Here is a 25,359-nt window from a genome sequence, read left to right as displayed (position 1 = left end):
TAAACCAGTCTTCTCTTCTCTTGAGTATGCTCCTTCCCTTCTCTGTACCTCATCATTCTACTAAACCCAACTCAATGTCACTAACATTCTGAAGCCAGTGCAAATCCTCCCTGTTATAATTTACTATTTAGAAGTTAGCTGCATTCATCAAACTGTTAATCTGAAGACAGATATTCACCTTGGTAACTGCTCTAGCATTTATCCTAGATTCACTGTGCACTGTATTATGAAATATATAAATGTCAATAAAGGTATTTATCATGAACTTAACAACTTGAGAAAATATATTTTTTTTAATTTATTGATTTTGAGAGAGAGTGAGCAAGCTGGGAAGGGGCAGAGAGACAGGGAGAGAAAGAATCCCAAACAGGCTCCATGCCGTCAGCTCAGAGCCTGATGCAGGGCTCAAACTCACGAACTGTGAGATCATGACCTGAGCCAAAACCAAGAGTAAGATGCTTAGCCAGCCAAGCCACCCAGGTGCCTCGAGAATATATTTTTAAAACAGTTTATCCTTGACAACTAGGGGGCTAGGGTACTGACGTCCTTTGCGCAAAAGATCCACATATAACTTCTGACTCCCTAAAAACCTGACTACTAACAGCTTTACTGCTGACTGGAAGCCTTACCTATAACAAACAACTGACTAACACATGTTTTCTATATTATATGTACTGTATATTGTAGTCTTATAATAAAGTAAGCTAGAGAAAAGAAAATATTAAGAAAACCATAAGGAAAATAAATTTATAATCTACTCATAGAAAAAAATCTGTAAAACTGGACCTGTACAGTTCAAACCCACGTTGTTGAAGGGTCAACTGCATATACATGTATATTAATAAAAACCAGTGCTACAGGTGGCAAAAAGGTAAAAGAAAATAAATACAAATCCCTCCATAAAGAATATCTATTTCTATGAGAAAGGAATAACCACAAAGGGATGCACCAACAATTTAAGTTAAATCGTTCTATTTCTGCCCAATTAAAAATAAATTATAAGGAAAAACTATAATTGAGGAGAGTAATTAAAAACTATTTCGCACAAGTGTCCACCTAAGCAAGTACATACACAGAACACTGTAATGACAGAGATTAACTTACAAATGTTTTTTCTACCCTATAGGAAAACTGAAAATAACTTAAGGGTTATGTAAATAGTAAAACATAATCCCATAAAACAAATTGCTCACCAAAAGATGAGCTCATCTAAAAATAAAAAATGAGACCGTTAACATGCCAAAAAGTTTGTTAGAAAGTGAAAAATAACACATTTTAATAAAGAGATCTAAAGGAAAAAAAGTATTTACTTTTGAATCATTTCTAAAATAAAAACATGCTTATGACTTAAGAGCAGGTTAAAATGGTAAATTGTATGTTATGCATATTTCACAAGAAAAAATATTATAAGGAAACAATATAACTATATTTCAAGCCTCAAATCAGGTTTACCTCTTGTCTAAACAGACCCTTCTAGTTTTGCTTTGGAGACAAAAACTTTAGCTTTACCATGAGTGGCTGACTTTTTTTTTGCAAGTGAGAAACCATACAAAAAGGAAGCCTTTTATATTTGCTTGAAAAAGTTTACAGCCCACTCTATCCCTTTTAAAATGTATTCAAAATTATTTTTAAGTTTTTTAGTAATCCTACGATTAACATACATGATGCAAAACAGTATTTTTAGATTTTTCTGATGCGAAATTTCCAAAATTAAACTAAACAGACCAGCTATTAAAATGTGTGGATCTTAGGAAGAGGATTTTCTTGTTACTGACACATTTGGTAATTTACTTCAGAAATCTTTTTAAAGAAATCTCATATCACACTAAGGTTTTCAATAGCTTTTAAAAACTCAAAGTTGGTAAAAGAAACTTTTCTCTGCATTAACTATATACCTGAATCGTCAGCTAATCTGCTAATTCTTTCCAAAACAGCAATGCAATCTCTTTCATCATCGCAGACTTCCCTCAACGTGTCCAGTAAACTCCGGGCCACCATTTGTCTAACAGAAAAAGAAAATGATATAGCATTTAGTGGAATTTTAGAATTTCAAAATGTAGAATCTATACAGTTCTAAAGAAAACTTTTCTTAAAATATTTTATAACATAAATTAAGTCACAAATTTCCTAAGTGACAAATATCAGTATGGATTTTATTTTAACAAGATGAGAGTGAATAGTTACCAAAATATTTTTCATCTTTGTGACAAATTTCTAAGGTCACTGAAAATTCTATAAAATTTCAAAGCACGATCTTCAATGATCAAATCATGGGAAAATACACACATTCTTCATTATTCAGAATATTAGCTTCATACATTTTTACTAAATGAGTTTTACACACCTATACTCAAAAAATTTAAGCAAAGACTTATCAAGAAAGTCTGATACAGGTGATCTGGGGACCACCACTGGACAAACAATGCATTAGGATGTATGTCCCAATCCCCGTGAACATCACCTGCTCCAAGAATAATACAATCCCTTCAGTAATCACTTTACATAATTATCAAAATTATTGCTCATAGCAAATAAGTAATGGTATTTTTTTTTTTTTTTTTTTTGCCAAGAAACAAAGAGTGCCACATGGTTACTAGGATCAAGGAATAAATAATTATAAGAGAGGCCATGGCTGTGATAATTAAATAAAACGTGACGACTGAGATTGCACATGTTAACAATACGACTTTAAACTGGAAAACTGTATTTTCCTTACTGAAATTAATGTTGTAAAAACTGTCCTTCCACTTCCACAATGAAAAGAACATGCATGTACCTGTTAAATACGTTCTCACTTGCAGCATACTTGTCCAGTCTCCCCAGTGGCGTCAACATTTCATCTTGTGAGACAAAGTCCAGGGCTGAAGGTATAATAATCACATCAGACTCTGAGCTGTAGTCATCCACACCAACTATCAGAGACATCAGAAATACTCCTTATAACACTTTGAAACTAAAATGTATCCTTTGCTTGTCTGAAGCAGCTTATAAAATTGCCTTTATTGTTTCCGGAGTGGTATAAAGGGTCACAGGTGACTCTTACATCAACTCGGAAGCCATGAAAAACTGAAGGATGCTTCCTCTCCTTTTCCTACAGATAGGTCGAGTTGTCTCTAGAAACAAGAAAGGCTACAGAAACTCAGCATGGGGCGATCACTGAGAATTTACAGGCTCGATCAGAACACTAACTTGTAAATAAATAAAATGTCAAACACGATATAGTTAACTCTGTAATGCAGTCAGAGAAAAACTCCCATTATAAACAAAGAACAAAGAATTACAGCAGACTTCTCATCAGAAACAATAAAAGCCAGGAGACCGTAATCTTTAAAGGACTAAAAGAAAAAAAAAAGTCTAATTAAAATTCTATACCCAGTAAATAACCATCTTTAAAATATCTTTGAAATTTGTATCTTTCAAATACAAAGGTAAAATAGACCTTTTCAGTCACACAAAAGCTGACAGACATCATCACCAGCAAACCTGCACTACAAGAAATATTAAAGTCAAGTCCTTCAAGCAAAAAGAAAATTGTACCAATTAGAAATCTAGATCTACACAAAGGAATGAAGAGCACCAGAAATGGCAAATATGTGGGTAAATACAAAGGACTTTCCATATTTAAGAATCTCTTTGAAAGATAACTGTTTAAAGTAAAAATATGTACTGCAAAATAAAAAGATAAAAAATGTACTGTGGGGACTCTTAACTATAGACAGCAGATAATTGGGGGTGGGGGATGTCTGAAATGGGTGAAATAGGTGATGGGGATTAAGAAGTGCACTTGTGGTGAGCGCTGAGTAATATATAGAATTGCTGACTCACTATATTGTAACACCTGGAACTAATATTACACTCTATGCTAACTAGAATTTAAATAAAAGTTTTTAAAAACTACTGCGGGGTTTCTAACGCGTACAGAAATAAAATGTATGACTATATAGCACAAAGGCAGGAGAAGGGTAAAGTCCACCATCCTAACATTCTTTCACTGTATATGAAGACATACATATTATCTGAAGGCAGACTGTAATAGCTTAAAGATATATACTAATTATTAACTCTACAGCAACCAGTAAGCATCAAAAAAAGAAAAACCCAGTCCAGCAAAGTTATACAGCCAGTAAGCCAATAAATGCCATGAAATGGAATCATAAAAAATACTCAATCCAAAGAAAGGCAGAAAAAGAGGAAAAAAAGAAGAGATAGGGCAAACAGATGAGAAATAGCAAGATGAGAGATTTAAACCCAACCATGTCAATTATCACGCTGAGCACAAATAGTCTCAGTGCCCCAATTAAAATGTGGAGATTTTCAAATTGGATTAAAAATAACACCTAATATGGAAATAATTACTTACATAGTGCAGAAAGTTTTATACAGGTTATGCTGATCTAGAACTCACAGCAAAGTGCCTTATTTATTTTGAATCAGGAAGTTGTAAAAACTCCTCAGACACTCTCACTTGGCCTCTGTTTTCTCCTTTCTCGCACAGGCCTGTTGAACTAGCGGGCCTCAAAGGCGCCTTTATGCAGACTCTAGAATTCTATGACTATGACCAAACTGTTTCATCAGCCTCACACTTATCAATCTTAAAGATAAACATTAGTAACACTGACTCTGGTCCTTACTTATCTCTAAATGCACACTGCCAGGTCTCACTCATATTCAAATACCGATTACACAGGTCGGAGTAAGGCCTAGGAGCATTTATTTGAATGAATATTCCTACTAATTCAAATGCAGATTGTTGAACTGTATTTAAGAAATATATTCTCAGAGGGCAACAAAATTGTATTTTCCTTCAACTTCTGTCACCACTCTATCCATCATGGTTGACTATTTCTCTACAAAAGGAGGTGTTCTACTCTGTCATAGGCAATGGTGACAAAGCTTCATTTCTATTTCCTGGAACTGCTGCCTCCTGCCAATATCTGTGGAATCATTCTGGCCTGAATCGTCCTTTCTGAATTCAAGATTCTTCATCAATTCTTGATTGGACCAATAACACTCTGGATATCATCTTTATGGAGGCCACAAGGAGTGGTTACCATAGTTATAGGCCGTGCATTTAGGTCTTACCCAGTCATCCTGCAAACGCCTACCACAGGTTACAAGAAAGAGAAACACAAAAAATAATCACTTAAAAAAACACTATTACCACTAAGGAAAAAATCCTACAGCATATACTCTGACTGATGGTATAGTAAGTAATATCCTCTGATAAAACAGACAACATAGAGTAAATGTAGCTGTACTGCTACAAGGATTCTAGTTTCTGTAAAGTACAACACTAACTTTAAACAGAGTATGATAAATTAAAGACCCAGATTATAGTCCTTAGGAGTAATCTCTAAAACATGTAAGAAAGCAGCATAGCTGGAAAGCCAAAAGGGGAATTAAAATGCAATACTAAAAAAAACATCGTTAACCCAAAAGAAAGTCAGGAAAAAAAACAAAGAGAAAAAAAGAAAAAAAAAAAAAGACAAATAGAAATAAGCAGACCCAAGGGTACCTGGGTGGTTCAGTCAGTTAAGTGTCTAATTCTTGATATGGGCTCAGGTCATGATCTCAGGGTCATGAGATCAAGCCCCAGTCAGGCTCTGCAATGATCACAGAGCCTGCTTAAGATTTTCTCTTTCCCCCCCGCTCTGCCCCTACTAAACACATGGGTGCACATGTGCAAGCACATGCTGTCTCTAATAGACAAAAATTGAGAGAAAATAAAAAGAAAAAAGCATACCTAAATACAACCAGACCAATAATTACACTATATATACGTGGACTAAACATTTAAAAGCAGAGATTCCCAACTAATAAAAAAGTAACACCTAACTATAGCTGTCCACCAGAGACATAGCTGTAAAGCCACAATTTCAACCAAGAGATTGAAAGGAAAAGGATTCATTTTTTAAGCTTATTTATTTTAAGAGAGTGTGCGAGTGGGGGAGGGGTAGAGAGAATGGGAGACAGAATTCCAAGTAGGCTCTGCACTCTCAGCGCAGAGCCCAACGCAAGGCTCAAATGCAAGAAACCGTGAGATCATGACCTGACTTGAAACTGAGAATTGGACGCTTAACCAACCAACTGAGCCACCTGGGGGACCCAAAGAATCTTTTTCTTTAAAGATAAAACATGAAACAGTAAGCATAAGAAAGCTGGAGGGGGGGCGGGGGGATAATATTATTACTATACAAAACAGACAAAGACAAGGAATATTACTGCAGATAAAGAGACATTTCATGCCTCCATACCCCATCTGAGGCTTTCTTTCGGATAACTAAAGTTTATGGATGCTTCACAATGGCATCCATAACCTGGTTTCACAGCTTTATAAACTTAGTCCCCTCCCTGGGGTGCCTGGGTGGCTCAGCTGGTTAGGCTCAGGTCATGATCTCATGGTTTATGAGTTCGAGCCCATGTTGGGCTCTGTGCTGACAGCTCAGAGCCTCGAGTCTCCTTCAGATTCTGTGTCTTCCCTTCTCTCTGCCCCTCCCCTGCTCATGCTCTGTCTCTCAATAATAAATAAAAATGTAAAAAAAAAAAAAAAGCCAAAACCTTAGTCCCCTCCACTGATGAAGAAAAAAATGTCATCTTTTCATGTTATTTGAAATTTCAAACTTACCAAAAAGCATATAAAAACAATGATCACTCTGAAATGCTTTTTGAAATTATCTGACCTCCCCAAATTCCCATACTTCCTCAGCTCCCTGCACCAGCACCAGCAGAAATCCAAAGTCACAGAAAGCAATGTTCCATTTTCAGCTGTTTTAAATTGAAGGAAAACAGTGTGTAAAACGTCAAAGTTTAAAAGTTGCACCCATTCGGAATTTTTAAGATGATTAATTCAACTGCAACATAGTTACAGCAAAAGTGGTGTGAAAAGGGCAGAGACTCTTTAAAGTAAGACAGATCTGGGTTCAAATCTCATGTTTTCCTACTTATGAACTATATATGTGAACTTCTACAAATACCTAATTAATTTAGGTCCACTTCCTCATCGATAAAATACTGCAAGACTTAAGTAAAAAGGTCAAGACTTTTTTTTAAGACACACATTCAAAGATAATGTCTATAAAATATGATATGGTGTCAGGCAAACAAGTAAATGTTCTGTCCCCTCTGCATTTAGGTTTGTTTCTAGATACAGAAAATCTCAATGTGGTTTCTGTGTTTTTAAATGTTGTCATCCACGTCAACCAGTAAGTAGGGCAGCACATATACTGTAAGTGCCAAGCACTCCCAAGGAACACAAATATTAGACAAAAAGTGTATGCATGTAGTATATATGAGTAAATATGTGCACATATCTTTATAGGTCTCTCTCTATATATGTATATACTAAGATATACAGCGTTAAGAATACATACAAAATATGCTGTTAACTATCATATATCGTTTACTGTTATATGTCTAAACCTGCCCTAGTGAGTATAAGAAGGCTTTTGTCAAGCAATTCTTGGAAGATATACTGGAGTTTGCCAAGCAGGGCAGAGGGCAGAAAGAGGGCGTTCTAAGCAAAGAAATCTAAAGACAGTGAGGAAGTAAAGAAAAACTACAAGGAATTTATTTAGTACAGGTGGGACAAAGGGTTCATACAGAAATGAGGCAGAAAGAGCAGAGGAATGTGGCCAACCAAAATCAACTTAGCCGTCTAATTTTTAAAAAGTAACATTACATTTTGCAAAATCCTTTTACCTGGCTAAAGAAATCACATTACCACTCTGTAATTAGGAATGGCATTTAAAATTTGCTAAGCAGCAACTTAGTTAAATTCAACAGTAGATATACCTCTTTTGAGCGACAGACAATTCTGGGCAGCATATGTACTTATTCAATTGTGCTATAATAAGACTTTATTAAAATCACTGGTTATTAATCAAAACCATCATTTAAAAAATGTGCATTTATTTATTTTGAGAGAGAGAGTAAGCAGGGGAGGGGCAGAGAGAGAGGAAGAACGAGAATCCCACGGAGGCTCTGAGCTGTCAGCGCAGAGCCCAATGCGAGGCTTGAACTCCCAAACCGTGAGATCATGACCTGAGCCGCAATCAAGGGTCAAAAGTTTAACTGACTGAGCCACCCAGGCGCTCCCAAATCATCATTTAAGTTAAGAAAGAAAAAAAAGATCATTCTGTCTTTTCCAAACCGAAAGACCCTTTGCCTTTACACAGCATTCTAAGGCAAGTGCAAGTGTCACATTACTCCTGTTCCAATTATCTGACACTCCTCGCTGTTGGAGCAGAGGGAGAGAGGAGTACAGAGAAGCCCTAGTCCCCTTCAAGAGTACATTCTAATCGGGGCGCCTGGGTGGCTTAGTCGGTTAAGCGTCCGACTTTCGCTTGGGTCATGATCTCGCGGTTCGTGGGTTCGAGCCCCGCGTCGGGCTCTGTGCTGACTGCCAGCTCAGAGCCTGAAGCCTATTTCAGAGTCTGTGTCTCCCTCTCTCTCTGACCGTCCCCTGCTCACGCTGTCTCTCTCTCTCTCTCTCCTAGAAATAAATAAAAATATTAAAAAAAAAAAAAAAAGAGTACATTCTAATCCAGTGGAGGCAACCTGGTGGTACCTGCATCAATACCACAAGTAAGCCTCTTTTCTATTCCTTGCTAACAATGCTCTGACATACTATACCTTTATGCTAATTTCAGGCTCACTCAAGAATTTTGAATGTACTTTCTTAAATCTTAAATTCTCTCAGAAGATGTTCCAGATCTCTAAGTTCCCAGAACTACCCTCGAAAAACCAACTTCCTTTCTTCCTTTACCATCACACCTGTATTTGATGAACTCTACAGCACCAAGTCAGGAGAAATAATGCCAGCAGCCAGGAGAACAAAAGCAAGGGAAACGTTTGAATAGTGCACCTGACAACCATTTTCCTCTATAACCACATATATGCTTAAGAGCACAAGAAGATAGGGGCACCTCGGTGGCTCCATCAGTTAAGCATCAAACTTTGGCTCAGGTCATGATCTCACAGCTCACGAGTTTGAGCCCTGGTACAGGCTCTGTGCTGACAGCTCAGAACCTGGAGCCTGGTTCGGAGTGAGTGAGTATGTGTGTCTGCTCCTCTGTTCCTGCTCTGTCTCTCAAAAATAAACAAACATTAAAAAACATAAGAAGATATAAAAGTCCTTCAGCTGTCCTCGCATGCCTCTCAAAATGTAGCATCTCACTACTGCTGTATGAAGATGTATTTTTCCAAAAACACTGCCTTTTTCATTTAGGACTCACTACAGAAACGACAACATTGCAAGGGCAGAGGGAAAGGGAGGCCACGTATACCATACTTTGTGAGCAATATAAAGGTAATTAAGGCCAATTCTGACTATGTGGCTTTTTCCTGACACAATGAATCTAGAATTTAAGCTTGTGATTCTCTAAAAAGACTTTTTCATCAAACTTCTTACAGAAGTAGTTTCCTTTACAGCCTTCACCCCCTCCTGAAGAAAAATAATCCATTCTATTTCTCTTTCACTCTCGTGACTCTCATCTTAAACATTAGCAATAATCTGCCAAAATTAGAGGGCCCTTCTTAGGTTCACGGCCTTATTCTCTATCACAGTTGGCAAGGCTGCCTCCCCCTATCCCAACACCCTCCTCTTAAATTTTCTTTTCTTGGGTTCTCTGGAAGTAACAACCCTGAGTATTCTTCTACCTTTCTGGACTGTTCTTGCTTACTTTTTTCTGATCTCTTTATGGAAGGAGTTTCCTTCCAATTTTGTCCTCATATTTTACACACACACACACACACACACACACACACACACACCTCTTCCCCTTGAAAATCCCCTTTACTTACAATGCAGATGACCCAGAAAGTTCTCTTGCCCAGACCCCCAGATCCATATGTGCAAAAACTTCATAGACTCTCCACACCTCAATGTCACATTTGTTCTGAAAATTTAACTGTCCAAACCAATCTTATAAACACCAGTTCTTCCTCATGACTTTCTCCCCCACAGTAACTCTCTGCTCCCATTACCTAATCAGTTTCTAAGAACTATAAATTCTACTTTTATAAAAAGTATCCTGTATTCCCACCTCCCAGTTCCCAACACCCTAATTCAGAGACTCTTGATACTTTTTGCTGGGAGCAAACCAGGGCACTTCAACTTCACGTGGGACACAAAAGATTTTCCTGGGAATAAATCAAACAGATGACTTTAAGGGATATTCCAGACCTCAACTTCTAGCAGTATTCATTGCAAAAATATGCCTAGTGGTTTGGATCCTAAGGCTTTTCCTTTTACAATCTTCCAGACTCCCAATGGACAAGGAAAGAGGTATCTCTCAACTCCAAGGCCACTGTTACACTGACCCAAGGCTGGAAAAAAACTCCACTGTCAAACAAAGAGACCCATTGAGACACAATGCTGAAAGTGTTAAGAGATCAACTCTCTAAGATTGCAACAAATACTTTTACAAGTCAGGTATTTTTCAATTCTTTGCTTTAAAAAAAAAAAAACTTGAAAAGCTGATAGCTCATTAAAAGTGTAATTAAAAAATGTTAGCATATAAGTTGGATGAAGTTCAAGGAAATTAGTGGCACTGTTAAAATCCTTTCCATCAACTTATGTCAACAAAACTTCTCAGTGTGCACACAGGTCTTAAAAAACAGAAATCAGTGCTAAATATTGTCACATCCTGGCAACAAATTACATTCAACCATGAATACATAAATTAAGAAATGCCCATTCAATCAAATTTTGTTTACAAAGTCTTTACCATAATGTGTGATACATTTTGGCTAACCAAATGAATATTAATTATAATAATGGAATAATAACTGAAACAAAAAAATTTGTATTTTGGTCACAGGAAATTAAAATTTTCCATTTCTCTTTCTATACATATTTTTGATGCAAGAAATGTGATAATCAGTGAAACTTTCAAGCGTAAAAAATATATTAGGGTAAAATTTTGTGTAAGAAATGGAAAGAGATCAAGAAAAAAGAACGAGGTAAAATTCCCGGTTTATTCTTGAAAGTGGGTATCAAAGTGTATTTAAAAAATCCATAAAATTAAAAATGTATGAGGTGGAGTTTTTGAAATTATTTTAGGAGGTATACAGTAATTAAGTGTGAAGACCACTGCCCTCAATCGCGGACGTGGCGTCCCTCACCCTAAGCCGGCTTCCACAGCAGAGCCACTTTCTTCACCTTCCTCGTGCTCTGCTCAACTCCGTTCCCTGCCCTTCCCCCCACCCCAAACTCGCTGGCGGGCAGCGGCGACCAGGATGAAGGTACGGCCCTGGGGACTCCAGGATCCGGCCCAGCTTATTTCCTCTCGAGCACAGAGCCCACTCAGGGGGCCGTTTCCGGTCACAGGCCCTACAGCTCTCCTGTCCTGTGTGCTTATGTCTGCCCCATTTCTGCCATTCATCTTCATCTGAGCTTAAATTTACCTACTCACTAACACCATCCAGGAAGCACTTCCCAGTCTTTCTAATTAACATCTCTTCCTCCTTTGAATTCCCCAGTCTTGGGGGTCCTTGCTTTTGTTCTGCCAGCAAGAGCAGTGCTGGAGTGGTTTTTTTCCTTTCCTTCTCCTCTGCCTGCCCCTGGCCCCAAATGTAGACAGATTCCCTGAAGGCAAAGACGGTCTTGTTAATCTTTTTATTCTCCAAGAAAGAGTTTAAGGCTTCTCCAGAATAATGCACATTCACTAATATTTGTTAGTGAAAGGTAGCCCACAGGGATATTTGAGGGGACTAGGGTACTTCATCCCCGGCTAAGGTAGTGACAAGGCCATTAACATATTAATGCCTCTGAGAAGTACCACACCAGAGATCTGGTTAATCGGTGTGACTGGACTTTCACCAAGCTTGATCACAACATCCTTCTGTTCACCATTCAGCCTCTAATAATAGCCTTTAAAACATAAAGAAGCAGGAGCGCCTGGGTGACTGGGTTAAGTATCTGACTTCTTGATCTCAGCTCAGGTCATGGTCCTCCAGCTCCTGAGATCGAGCTCCAAGTCCGGCTCTGCACTGTCAGCGCTTGGGATTCTCTCTCCCTCTCTCTGCCCCTCCCTGGTTCATTCTCTCTCTCTCTCTCAAGAATAAGTAAAAATAAAACTTTAAGGGAAAAAAAAAAGATAAAAGCAGATGGTGTGTCTTCTCTTCTCCCCTTCAATTTTTCCCTTGATACTGCTTAGGCCACAATAAAACTTAACCAAATTTCCTGTATTTCAATTATTGACATCTTAGAAAATGAAAACGAGATATACCCTAGAGATTTAATCATCTTTATAAGACTTGCCTTAAGGCGTGGGCTATAAAATTGATATTTTAATAAATAACCAAATAGGGAGGAAGGAGAAGCTCTTCGGTAAAGCAGACTGCCAGCCAGTAAATGTAAATTGATTCAAGAATCCTGGCCACATTCTAGCACTAAAGGGTAAAAGTCTGTTTGGGAATGGCTTATTTCCTCAGTGTCAAAGTATTCCTCTTACTAATCACGAAAGAACAGAATCTTTGAGAAATCTTGCAGACATCACCTTAATTGAGTGGTTAAAAAATTACCACCACCAGTAATAGCTGACATCAGGTGCCTCTTGAGATAATGCACTAAGAAAAATCACAGTATTTCTTACACAGTGTTCCTGTCCCTCCCGCCTCCCCCCAAAAGCACAACCTGAATCAAATCATGATGAAACAGATATAACCAAACTGACTCTTCAAAAATCTCAGTATCATGAAAAATAAAGGCCTTTAAAGAGACATGACAAGGAAATGCAACGCTGGAGCATGGACTGGCAAGACAGCTGCTGTAAAGAACATTATCAAACAACTGGTGAAATCGGAAAATGGACTACTTATTACATATTTGAATTGTATCCATGTTACATTTTCTGAATTTAATTGCTGATGAGAGAAAGGCCTTGCTCTTAAGAGATCCAGGCTAAAGGTCCTGCTTTCTACAACTTATTTTCAAAAGGTGCAAAGAAGATCAAGAACAATGTATACATATACACACACACATACATATAGAGAAAAATAGAGGAAACTGGTAAATGTTAACAACGGGTGAATGCAGGCGAAGGGTTTGGGGAATTAGCGATAACAGCTGTGCAACTTATGCATAGGTCTGACATTTTTCAAAGTAACGTTTTTAATTTGAAAATAAATTATTTCGTTATTTGACTGCAAGTATGGTTTTACGGTCAAATTTAGTTTGACCAGAAGAACCAAGGCTCACCTCAGCAAGTTGTATGCTAAAGCTCTGCTGTGTGATGGCACTCTGCTATAAAGAATAAAAATGTTATAGACCGTGGACCTAACAATACAGTGCAGGGGCAGCAAATCGTGGCCAGTAGGTTAAACTGGCCTACAGTCTGCTTTTGTAATAGAGTTTATTGGCAGATAGCTATTGCTCATTCATTTACATACTGTCTATGGCTGCTTTCACCTTATAATGGCAGATCTGAGCACCTGCCAGAGACCGTGTGGCCACAAAATTTAAAATATTTACAGCCTGATCCTTTACTGAAACTTTCCAACCCCAGGTCTTGTAATGTTACAAAAATGCACGTACGTCATTGCTTGGAGGAAAAAAAATGAAAACAACAAATTTGAAGGACCATATAACTTAGTCCTTACATATATAGCCTCAAGCAATGGGTATGCAGTTTCAAATTTGTACTTTGTGACAACATAACGTTTATCAGATATCTTTCCTTTAAATATAAAAAGTTTATTAAATCTTTGGCAATGATCTTTACTACTACGTATAAAGTCATCTCACACTGAACTTAAGAATAATTTCCTCAGGTTCATTCTATGATATTCCAAAAAGCATTTCCCTAAACATAGAAATAAAACAGCAGTGTGTTTATCGATTGTCAAATTGGTTGCAAAGATCATGCTTCCTAAACAGTACTTGTCAGAGAAGCATGTGGCATATCAAAGCCCTTCCAAGTGCGGATCTTGCATACATTATAGATGTGTTGTTTGTTCCCTTCAGTGAGTAAACATTTTCCTCACAGTCTTATTAACCCGATTACTTTGGTCAGTAATCCTTTTTTCCAGAGGTAGTCCACATACAAAATTTGAGCTAATCCAGGTCCAAATTACCACCAACCTCTAATAGTCTTGAATTTATTTGAAGTTCTAAAGTTATTTCTACCAAAAACTACCTTGATTTAAAATTTAAATGTAAATATGACATATCAAATCTGACTTGGACTATAAATTCAAATATAAATTCAGAGTTTAGAATGACCTCTTCAGGTGATTAGCTGGTGACAAGATCAGACACATTAGATCTCATCAATATTCCTACCCACTTTTAGACTGACCCAGCCATACACGGGAGCTTAAAACACAAAGAAAAAAATGTACATTTTGTAAATTACAACATTTCTATGGCAGACAGGAGCAACTCAGGACAAAAATTATTTTATCCACTAGATACTTGGAACCTATTACTACCTTTATGTCCTCTAGAACCTTTAGGAGGTAAAATGACCTAAATAAGTGATAAATTAAGGAAAGTCAAAATGGCAGGCAGTTAAGAACGTAATGGTAAAATGTAGTAAAGAAAGAAAGATTGTGTCACACAGGTTTATTAGCCTAACACTTTCAAGTTAGGTGACTGAGCAAATTGTTATTAACCATCAGATAAGCCTCAATGGACACCACTTTTGTAACTTCATGGTTACTACACACCTCACAGGGGGATACTATAAGCAAGGTTACAGCATAATGCCCAACATCAGTAGGACAATAAATGTTAAGTTAAAAAAATACATAAAATCCAGAAATTTCTCCCACCTCCTGTTTGCAGCTAAAGAGCTATGTTAGATGATGTCTAGGAAAAGATTATTAAATCCTGCAAGATCTGAACTGTATTCTAGCCTCTGCCACCTTTATCTGGGAGACGCTGGGCCTAACCGTTATATTGCTTAAAGGACAAATACACAGCTCTTGATTTCAGTAATTCTGGGAACACTGGCTCACTAGAGGTACAGCACAGCTCAGATTTTAAAAGTTTATATGACCCTCTAAATGACGGAGCAAACCAAAACAGAAAATTCAACTTTTGTTCACCAGTATTCTTTTACTACCATAAAGATTGACCCAAAAGGGTGAAATGAGATTAGCATGATAAAAATAAACAAGATGTTGCTTCTGTTAATTTGGTGATCAAAATGAAAGTGAACTGAGTGGTCACTTAAATGTGCTTTATTGCTGTAGAACTAGCAAGGCAAATGCCTACAGAATTTAATCATTTAAACTTTCACCATTTACCACACCTTACACCGTAACCTTAGACGTCCTTCTGTTCATAGATTAGAACATCACACTTCAAGTATATGCCCTGTGAAATATTTATAGCTAAAATAAAATGACACCTGGGATGTCTTTAAAGCACTCTAGCTGCCGCCTCCATTTCCCCCACCAAAAAGCCCAGATGTTAGAAGGGGATAAATGAAAGTTCGAGCTAAATGGTGGGTATGTGGTGGTTCACTGGCTATGTAGGTTTGAAATTTCTCATTTAAAAAAAAATGGCATTCACTTAACATAAAAATCAATGTAAATATTTAAGAAACTAAAAAAGATCATAGATGGAGGAAAAAAATGTGACAAAACTCAACATCCACTTTTTTTTTAATGTTTTATTTACTTCTGAGAGAGAGAGAGAGAGAGAAAGAGACAGCGTCAGCAAGGGAGGGTCAGAGACAGGGAGACACAGAATCCGAAGCAGGCTCCAGGCTCTGAGCTAGCTGTCAGCACAGAGCTAGACACGGGGCTCGAACCCACGAACCGTGAGATCATGACCTGAGCCGAAGTCAGACGCTTAACCCACTGAGCCACCCAGGTGCCCCCAACATCCACTCTTAATTTCAAAAAAAGATCTCAGGAAACGCAGGGAAGCTTCTCAACCTGATAAAGGGCATTTGTGAAAAAATAATAAATGGAACATCAAAATTCAAAACTTCTGCTCCTCATAATATACTGTTGAAACTCGTAGGACAAGTCATAGACTAGAATATTTGCAAATCACATGCCTGAGAAAGGACTTGTGCCTAGAATACATAATTCTTATTAAAAAAAAAATAATCCAATAAAGGAATGGGCAAAAAATTTGAACAGATACTTCATCAAAGATATCTAGATGGTGAATGAGCACACGAAAATAAAAACATTATTCATCATTAGGGAAATCAAATTCAAACCACAAAAAAAAAACGCTCTATAAACTCAATAGGATGGCTGAAATGAAGACTGGGGACACCTGCATGGCCCAGTGGGTTGAGCGTCTGACTCCTGATTTTGGCTCAGGTCATGATCTCACAGTGATGGGATCAAGCCCTGTGCTGGCCTCCAAACGCAGTGTGGAGCCTGCTTGGGATTCTCTCTCTCTCTCTCTCTCTCTCTCTCTCTGCTCCTCCCCCACTGACACATGCTCATGCTCTCAAAATAAACATTTAAATAAATAAATAAAATAAAACGAAGACTGCCCACACCAAATGTTGGCAAGAGTATGGAGCACCTGAAGATCTTCCACACTGCTGGTGGGAGTGTAAAATGGTGCCACCACTTTGGAAAAAGCTTCAAAAGGAAGCCAGCCACTCCACTTGTAGGTATATACCCAAGAGAAAGAATGTGTGTGTCCACACAGAGACTTATACATAAGTGTGCACCACAGCTTTATTTGTAACAGCCAAACACTGGAATCAATCCAAAAGTCCATCAACATTTTTCAGATTGAGAACAGCTGAGAAAAGTGAAGTAACTTACTCAAGATGATAAATGAATAAACAGCAAGGGAGGGCCAGAATCTGCATGCAGGCCTAACGTTTACAAAACCAAGTGCTCTCCTGTGCACAGAACTATACACTGAAATGTATTCCACAATTACAGCACAACAAACGCTCAACCACCAACAAAGCTGACATCAATTAGGCCAGAGACCAAGCCTACCCCAGGCCTAGGGGGATAAGGAGCTAAGAAATCTTGACTGAACTGTTAAGAGGATCAGAGGATGGATCTGGAGAAGGGGGACCTTAGGTGACCTGCCAGATGAAAGATGTGTGTAGAAGTACCCTCCTCAGAACTTACGGGGGATACAGACCCTATAACCTCCTTAGTCCAAATTCCACAAGTGTGCCACTGCCTCCTCCTTACAAAAGACTCAATTAGGTGTATGTTCAGATCTAAGTTAAATGCACACTTTAATTCCAGTCGAGGGACTGCCAACCCTATCATGTAGCTGATGGCAAAAATTCTTTGCTCTCAAGAGAGAAAAATCCCAAATTCCAAAATAGAAGGCAAATAGAGGGGTGAGTAGTTTAAAATATAAATTCTTTGTTTCGATGAGAGGAGGAACTGAGGCGAAAGGACTAGAAATAATAATTCAGTGATTAAACAAATGTGGTAGACTAATGAACTTTATCTAGCAAGGGCTATTTGTCTTTCATAGGCAGAAAGAGCAAACAGAAACCTATACTTTTTTTTTTTTTTAACTAGTGCAGCTACAAGCCCAGGCAGCTGACATGCATATTTACAAAGGGTTTTCCTCCTTTTCCCTTCTTTAAAAAAAAAAATAAAATTCTAGAGAGAATTGTTACCCAACACATCATTAACTGATTCTATACACATGTAGGTATCACTAAAAACCATTTTTAAGCACACTTTTCTAGGTTATTAATTATATTATCCCTAAATAAAGATTTCTCCTGTCCGGTCTTGTTGGTAACAATCAAAATATGCTACAAGTCTCATGACTCACTCTTCTAAATCCCCACTTAACAACGCTTCTAAATATCATGACTTTCAAGGGCACCTTCCTACAGGTTTTTAACTGATTTCCCTGGCCGCTACCAGACACAGCCCCAGTTTTTGGCTCCTTAATTCCCTAGGTGGCAAAGACTTTAAGAACCTTATCAAACGTGGTTTGCAAAAAAAGTAGTTGGGAGGGCCCAGAGACTCTCTGAAAGAAGTGCAGCAAAGAAGTTACACCCAATTCAGTCTGGATCCATCCTTAATTCACTCTAGCCCAACAGTGCCCTCTAAACCTGAAAAACAATACATGTAGTATGAAAGGTTTCCAAAACTTCTTCAAACATGAACAATCCTGCAGTACGGCACATGCTGTAATACAGCTCCAAAAGCTCTTCGACATCATGCTAGTTACAGCTGAAAGAAAAGTTAACATAAAGACTAAATAAGCTATATTACACCCAAGCGTCACTTGAATGATCTCTCTTGGTTAAAGTAAACCATATGCAGCATGCCAGATTAACCTTCAAGGATATGTGAAACAGGAGTTCAAACAAACTGCCTATGTGACAGGCTTGGGCTGCTCAATGTTGTAAACTGGGCAATTTAAGAAAAGACTATTTCAGGGGCACCTGGGTGGCTCAGTCGGTTAATCGTCCGACTTCAGCTCAGGTCATGATCTCACGCTTCGTGGGTTCGAGCCCTGCGTCAGGCTCTATGCTGACAGCCACCTCAAAGCCTGGAGCCTGCTTCAGATTCTGCGTCTGTCTCTCTCTCTGACCCTCCCCTGCTCTCTCTCTAATAAATAAAACATTAAAAAAAATTTAAAAAGAAAAAAGAAAAGTCTATTTCATATACAGTATTTAGAATCAGGAGGCCTACCTTAAAATTCTGGCCGGTAGTTAAGGAGTTTCATTTCTTCAGAAAATAATTTAGTCCCTTTGTGCATCAGGTGACTTGTTTATTGATATCAGAACACCACAGCCTACACGTCCCAGGAGTGCTATGAAGAATAATCTGTGCAATAAAGCTAACTCATCTAATCTGACTGTATCTTAAGTCCTATCTCACCGGTTTTAGAAACCTAGCAACTTACATGTTGAAATGTAAAAACTGCACCTTTGGAAAACTGACAAAAGAAACTTAAAATCTCTCTGAAAGTCGCTTTCACTTTGAAATTCAAAGTATGTTTCACAACACAGTGTGGAAAGTATTACTTTTAACCTAAGACAAACTTAATTTTAACAGCATGTAACCTACTTTCTTTTCTTACCTTTATGACCTCCTGCTATGTACATGTAATGCATCATCTTTCACATATTAGGATTTTGGTTTTTTTTTCCTAAGGGTATTGTATCAGCCAAGTCAGTCTTTGACCAACTCTTTTCTCATTCTACCCACTTTTCTCTGGGCTCTGTACAGAGACTTTGGGGCTTAAAATAAATCAAAAGACCTGACACTCTTATCAAGGCTTGGCAAGGCCCCCCTTTCAAGATCCAGACCCCACCCAGGTCCCCTCCGTCTCCACAGCTGCAGATCACCTGTACAATAGCAGTCGCTCTCTTCTTACTCTAGGTTCTGCATTCAGGAAAGACAACCAAGATTCTAGAGTTGGCCAGAAAGTAATTTCTTTCCATCACAAAGACCTATCTAGACCTGGCTGAAGCAGCAGCATCTGGTTCAAAACATCTCCAGAGGCGGGCCGCCAGACCAGCGTTGCTTGAGACAGAAAATCAGGCTCCTGTGATCTTTTCTGGTTGTAAGGGCAGCCCAAGCTCCATTCCAACATCTCTGATCCTCCACCTTCTCCAGGATGTGACAAGCTTTCTCAGCTTCTCTGTACTTCTCTTACCCTTGACCTAGGTAAGCATCACAGCCAGATATCCCCCCCCTCATTCTTTCTCCCTACATAATGGACAGCAAGAGATCCTTCAAACTGGCCACAGGTTCAAAGACTGTTCCTAAATATCCTGGATAAAGGTATCACCTGTAAAGACCTTAGCAACTGAAAAAAAAATTAGTAATTACTCTAACAAAATCTTTAATCAACTTATAAATATGCAGATAAACTATGCCTTCAGATGTCTAATGTTTTATCCTAAATTAAAATGCACTGGGAACTAAAATAACCTTTAAACAGTTACCTGCAAGCATTAGCAGCATCTACAAATATATTCTGTCGTGTAATGTTCAACATTAGTACTTTTCTGCTCTCTCAAGCCTCCCTACTCTTCACTCATAACCACCACCACATAATAATCACCATCTACCAGATAATGTTCTAAGTGCTTTTTTTGCATTAGTTCATGTAAGGTTCTAAACAACTCTAAGTAGGCAATACTTACTATGCCAATTTACAAATGACAAAACTCAGGCACACAGAGGTTTAAGTGAATTGTAAGAGTCTGTCCAAAGTGGCAAGAACAAAACTGGAAAAGTCTGGCTCTAGAGCGCTGTCTATTAACTACCATGTTATACTGCCTTCAGTATCTTCATTATCACACTTATATTAAAATTGCTTGTAAACCACTAGAGGGCATAGATTGCGACCGTCCTTTGCAGAGCCACATCCTCAGTCCCCAGAAGAAGTCCTGAGAGGCTCATGAATAAATCATTGTTGAGTTCCTCACAGGTGTTGTGCTTTCCCCTCTGGGCTACGCTCCTTTAGGGTCAATGAGGAGACTGACACTACCGCTCATCCTTTAAGCGTGAATGGCACCTAAGTGAAAATAAAGGAAAGCACAGAAGTTGTTGCAACACACCCTCCTACTAAACACCTGCTGAATGACGGGGCTTCTACTTCTATAAAGTCTTGAACCTAATTACTCAAACGAGAAGCCTCCCCGTTGGAGATAACAATCAGAGCCACCTCACCAATCCTAACTTTGCAAGCAATCTATAGCTGCCTTAAATAACGTTTCAAACTTACTGGCAGGCAGGTAGGTGGCCTAATGTAAAACATTAAGTGAAACGTCAAAGCTGTCCTTCACTACATTAGTATTGCTCCGTTTAAGAGAGCTTCTTGCTTAAAATACAAAAACCCAGAGTAGCAGAAGTTTGCATTTGAGTCACTTGCTTTAAAAATACTCTTTTTCGAGAACCCTTCTGAATAGTAGATGCCTCTTACTTCACTCAAAACACCTAGGAATTTAAAAATTAAGCTTAGTTTGGCCAAGGGAAACCACATTAGACGATGCTATGGATTAACTACACAGTATTTAAAAGAACAATTGCAGACTGCAACCATCTGAGTTACTTACCTAGGTATTAGCCACAATAAATCAGCATCAGGCAGGCTTTCCCCTAAATACACCACAGATTCTACCAGGGTTATCATTTCAACGCAGAACAATTTCCAAATTATCTTCCGATGCTTAGAAAAGCACACACGAAATAAACAAATTCCTTTCTAAAGATCAGTTCCTTCCTGATACTATTCTGGAAACAATGTCAAAGTTTTTCTTTCTTTTTTGCTTTTTTAAACAAAAGAATCGACTCCTTTGAAACTCCCCTTCCTCAAAGAAAAGCTGAAACTGTAATATTTAGGGAGAGCTGGGTGATTCGCGCACATTTGCATTAAAGAAATACGCTCCGTTAACGCAGTACCTCCAGCTAAGGCCACACCTTCTAGCCTTCCCGTAATCGACAAATCACAGGGGGGTGTCGAGGCAATCAAAAAACTGCCAGGAGCTGAAGGGAAATTACAGGTATGTAGTCTCCACATAGGCAGAGCCAGGGCAACCGAACCGAGGCGGCAGAACGCGGACCAGGCTCCCATACCGCTGGCCGCTGAGTGATACTTGCGAGCAACTCTAAGTAAACACACCTTCCTTCTCCCAGCCTCTTNACCGGCCTCGCCCACCGCCTCGTCGGCCGCGGCCCTTCTTCGCGGGCGCGCCGTTCGCCGCCCCGCGCCCCCTCCCCAGGGCTGCACGTACGTCGTCGGCGATCCGAGGCCCGGCGGAGGCCGAGGGTCCCACCCTCCGGGTGGAGGAAGCGCCGCCTCCCCGCGCACAGGGGGCCCTCGCGAAGTGGCTGGTAACAAAGCCCGGGGCCCGGCTGCACAGTGAGTGGTTAAGTGACAAAGTCATCGTGGTGCAGCCCACTTTCCCACCCAGGCGCGGTTAAGTCTGAAGCACAGGTTATTGCCCCCGTGTCCTGCCCATCCTTCGCTGACAAAGCGGGAAATTCTCCAGCAAGAGCGCAGGCAGGCCTGGGCTCAGATCTCCATTCTGTCATTTACTTAGGTGTGTAACCCATTTGTAAATGCAGGATGTTTGGGATTAGTGGAAAATGTAAGGAACCCAGAGAGTACTTCCTATCTAGGAGATGCTCGATGAAGGGGGCCTATGATTAGCTTTTCATTCTTTAAATAATTTTGCTAGCACTTGAGGTGTATGCCTGAAATCACTATTACAGTGACTTTATTATTCCGCTTTTTAAAAAAAAACATATTAAGTGATTAGCTCCAGTGTAACGTGGAGGCTGAATCCAGGTTTTCTGACTCCATTTCACACTGTCCTATCTTCAAGACTCTAACCTATCTCGTATCCCACCTGAGACCTCCAAACTGTAATCTCCAGAAGTGGAGAACAAAACACCCAGTTGTTTAATTGATACCAAATTGGCAGGTCCGGTTTCTTGGAGAGGAGAGGGAATTCCTCTGGTCAGCCTGTCCCTTTCCGCGTTGTGGTCTTAACCAAGAACACCATGCAGCTGACCCTTGAACTCCACAGATTTGAACTGTATGTAGAATTTTAAAAATAATTATATTGGAAAAAATTTTGGAGATTTGCAACAATTTGAGAAAACTCAAACGGCATAGCCTAGAAATACCAGAAAAAGAAAACGGTATTATTGTAAGCATGTGGTATGTAATACATATTATATACAAATCAACTATGTTATGGGTAAGGCTTCCAGTCACAGTAGACTATAAAAAAGTTTGGAGAAATCAAAAGTTTTACAAAGACTTTTGACTGCAGGTGGGTGGGCATCCTATCCCTCTGTATTGGTATTTAATGCCACTGAGAATCAGACTAAGGATCAGATTGATTCTCTGAAATCCACAATTCTGTGTAATAAAATGGGTTCTAGATAGCTATCCCCAAAACTTGCCTTACAGATATTACAAGGTGGAGCACATCGTGTGGTATGATATTTCTAAAAGCAACAAAAATCAGAGTAGACCCTATTACTCCAGGTGTATGTTTAATTTTATCAAATATAGAATCAATAAAACTAGGGGCTCCTGGGTAGCTCAGTCAGTTAAGCATCCAACTTCGGCCCAGGTCATGATCTCACAGTTTGTGAGTTCGAGCCCCACATTGGGCTCTGTGCTGACAGCTCAGAGCCTGGAGCCTGCTTCGGATTCTGTGTCTCCCCCTGTCTCTGCCCCTCCCTCTGCTCACATTCTGTCTCTCTCTGTCTCAAAAATAAGTAAACATTTAAAAAATTTATAAAAAATCAAAACAAAACTGAAAGCCAAACTCATATCCTATTTCTTTCTTTCCCTTGCAAAATGCCCTTATGTGAGTTCAGCTGACACTCATTCTCAAAATGACAGCAATTCACAAACTACAACAGAACCCAGTCCCAATTGACTCAGTCCATCACAGCTCTGCCCTGCTTGTGGATATTTGTCTTGTTGACACTTCGCATTTTAGCAATTTCTGGGTAGAAAGGTGGAGGGAAGAGGATTTGGCTCTTTGCACTAACTGGTGATCTTGTAACAACACAAAATCAATAGCCACTGGGTATACAAAGATGACAAAAAGCTATCTGGACATTATACCCAGATGTCAGATTTGTAATTCTCAGTGATGGTGGTAAAATAGAGATTATGTACCAATTGCTAGCCTAGGATACGAAAAGACAAACTCTGCCTTTTGTAGCTAGGCCTCAGTAAGCTTTATCTCACTGTTCTCTGGGAAGGCAGGAAAGGAGGAAGGTCTGTGTAATGTTGCTGTTCTTCAGGAACTATGCATTTATTATCCTACCTGCTTTACATGTTACTACAGGTCCTTTTAGTCAGTATCATCTTTAGACATTTCACTGAAGGGTTTCTTATTCACAGTTCAGCACAAGTACATGGTTTTTGCATTTTATTTTCTTTCCTTTCTTAAAGATGAGATCAATGGGTTTTAAACCAGCATTTATAAAATTCACTCTGTTCCCTCCTTATAATATTTAAACAAAGGATAGCACTCATTTTTCTATATAACCTTACCCCAATTTCACTTATAATGTAGTCTGTGGGTTCCAGAAGCTGCATGTTGTTTAGTGGTCAGAGCACAACACAAGGTATAAATTCTGAATCTGATTGTCACAAGTCAATTTATTTTATGTAATCTCTTTAAAAAAAATTTTTTTTTAACATTTATTCATTTTTGAGGCAGAGAGACAGAGCATGAGTGGGGGAGGGACAGAGAGAGAGGGAAACACAAAATCCAAAGCAGGCTCCAGGCTCTGAGCTGACAGCACAGAGCCCAACACGGGCTCGAACTCACAGACTGTGAGATCATGACCTGAGCTGAAGTAGGATACTTAACCTACTGAGCCACCCAGGCGCCCCTATTTTATGTAACCTCTATACCCAGCATGGGGCTGGGACTCACACCCCAGAGATCAAGAGCCATGTAGTCCCCTAACTGAGCCAGCCAGGCACCCTACAAGTCAATTTGTTCAAAAGTATTATCCAACTATGTGGCTATGAAGGCCTGAACTTCTCAGAATTAGTCACCTTTCAAATGCTAGTGAAAACTTCCACTAGATGCCTAGGAGTCTTGGAAATCGATGTTTTTGGCTCTTCAAAAACAAACAATGAATTTCCTGGGGAAAACCTTGCCAATAAAAAGACCTACTTGGCATTGCTTGATGCTATCCCACTTATTAATTTTTGTATTGTTAATCAAACTGTTTACTATTTTCCTCAAATGATCATTCCTGAAGCTGAAAATCTGTAAAAGGCAGATCTATTAGTTATTGTTTCGAATAATAAAAAAAAGAATCCATTTGAAAATGGAAAAATACGAGAATGTGCTTTTTAAACAGATTTTTAACATTCATTTTGATTCATCTCTGTGTTTTTTGGAGCCAGGCTGGTGAGATGTCCCTCACAGACTGCCATTCCTAAGTAAAAAGAACAAACATTTTCCACTTTCAAAAAAAATTAATTACCAGTCTCCTACCGAAAGCCTCCTTTACATATTTTGGTATATTGTATGAAGGTGAATATTTGTGTAAAATTCTTATCTTTTTTTTCCTCGCCTCTCCCGGCCCCCTTGAAAGCTCCGTGTCAAGGTGACATTCCAAAAGGTGAAATCTTAGCCTTTCCTAGATCTTTCATAGTCTGGTTTTGTCTTTTAAAGACATTGACTCTCTTTTTACTCACATCTGCTAAAGATACATTTTCTCAGACCATTTAAAAAAGAAAGAAAGAAAGAATAGACAGAGAAATAGCTACAGAACTGAGCCCCTTCCCAGTCACCCCTGTTCAGGCCGTTCTCTCTCTGTTTAAAAGAGTTGAAGGCTGCCCATAGAATGGGGCAGAGCATAAGCTCTGTCTCACGGTCAGCCTCTGCTGCAAGTTTCTTAGCATCAGCTTGTTCTAAACAGAATAGAGCATCGTGT

The 25,359-nt window shown here is 39.0% G+C and overlaps 1 protein-coding gene across 2 annotated transcripts in view; it reads right to left on the bottom strand.

Annotated features, from left to right (window-relative positions):
- PPP4R1 (protein phosphatase 4 regulatory subunit 1) overlaps positions 1-2,940 on the bottom strand; it is a 40,862-nt gene extending 37,922 nt beyond the window's left edge. For both annotated transcript variants that reach the window (XM_077778104.1, XM_077778105.1), the window contains exons 1-2: positions 2,777-2,940; positions 1,896-2,002 (exon numbers count right to left, since the gene is read on the bottom strand). In XM_077778104.1, the coding sequence (XP_077634230.1) occupies positions 1,896-2,002; positions 2,777-2,925 (256 nt within the window). In that variant the 5' untranslated portion in view covers positions 2,926-2,940. The remainder of the gene's footprint in view (positions 1-1,895; positions 2,003-2,776) is intronic.
- Between the last annotated feature and the right edge of the window lie 22,419 nt (positions 2,941-25,359).

Source organism: Crocuta crocuta, unplaced genomic scaffold, assembly GCF_008692635.1.
Source record: "Crocuta crocuta isolate KB4526 unplaced genomic scaffold, BGI_CrCroc_1.0 scaffold26, whole genome shotgun sequence".
Classification (NCBI taxonomy): Eukaryota; Metazoa; Chordata; class Mammalia; order Carnivora; family Hyaenidae; genus Crocuta; species Crocuta crocuta.
The sequence above is the reverse complement of the archived record's forward strand: the minus strand, read 5'-3'. Positions and strand labels throughout refer to the sequence as shown.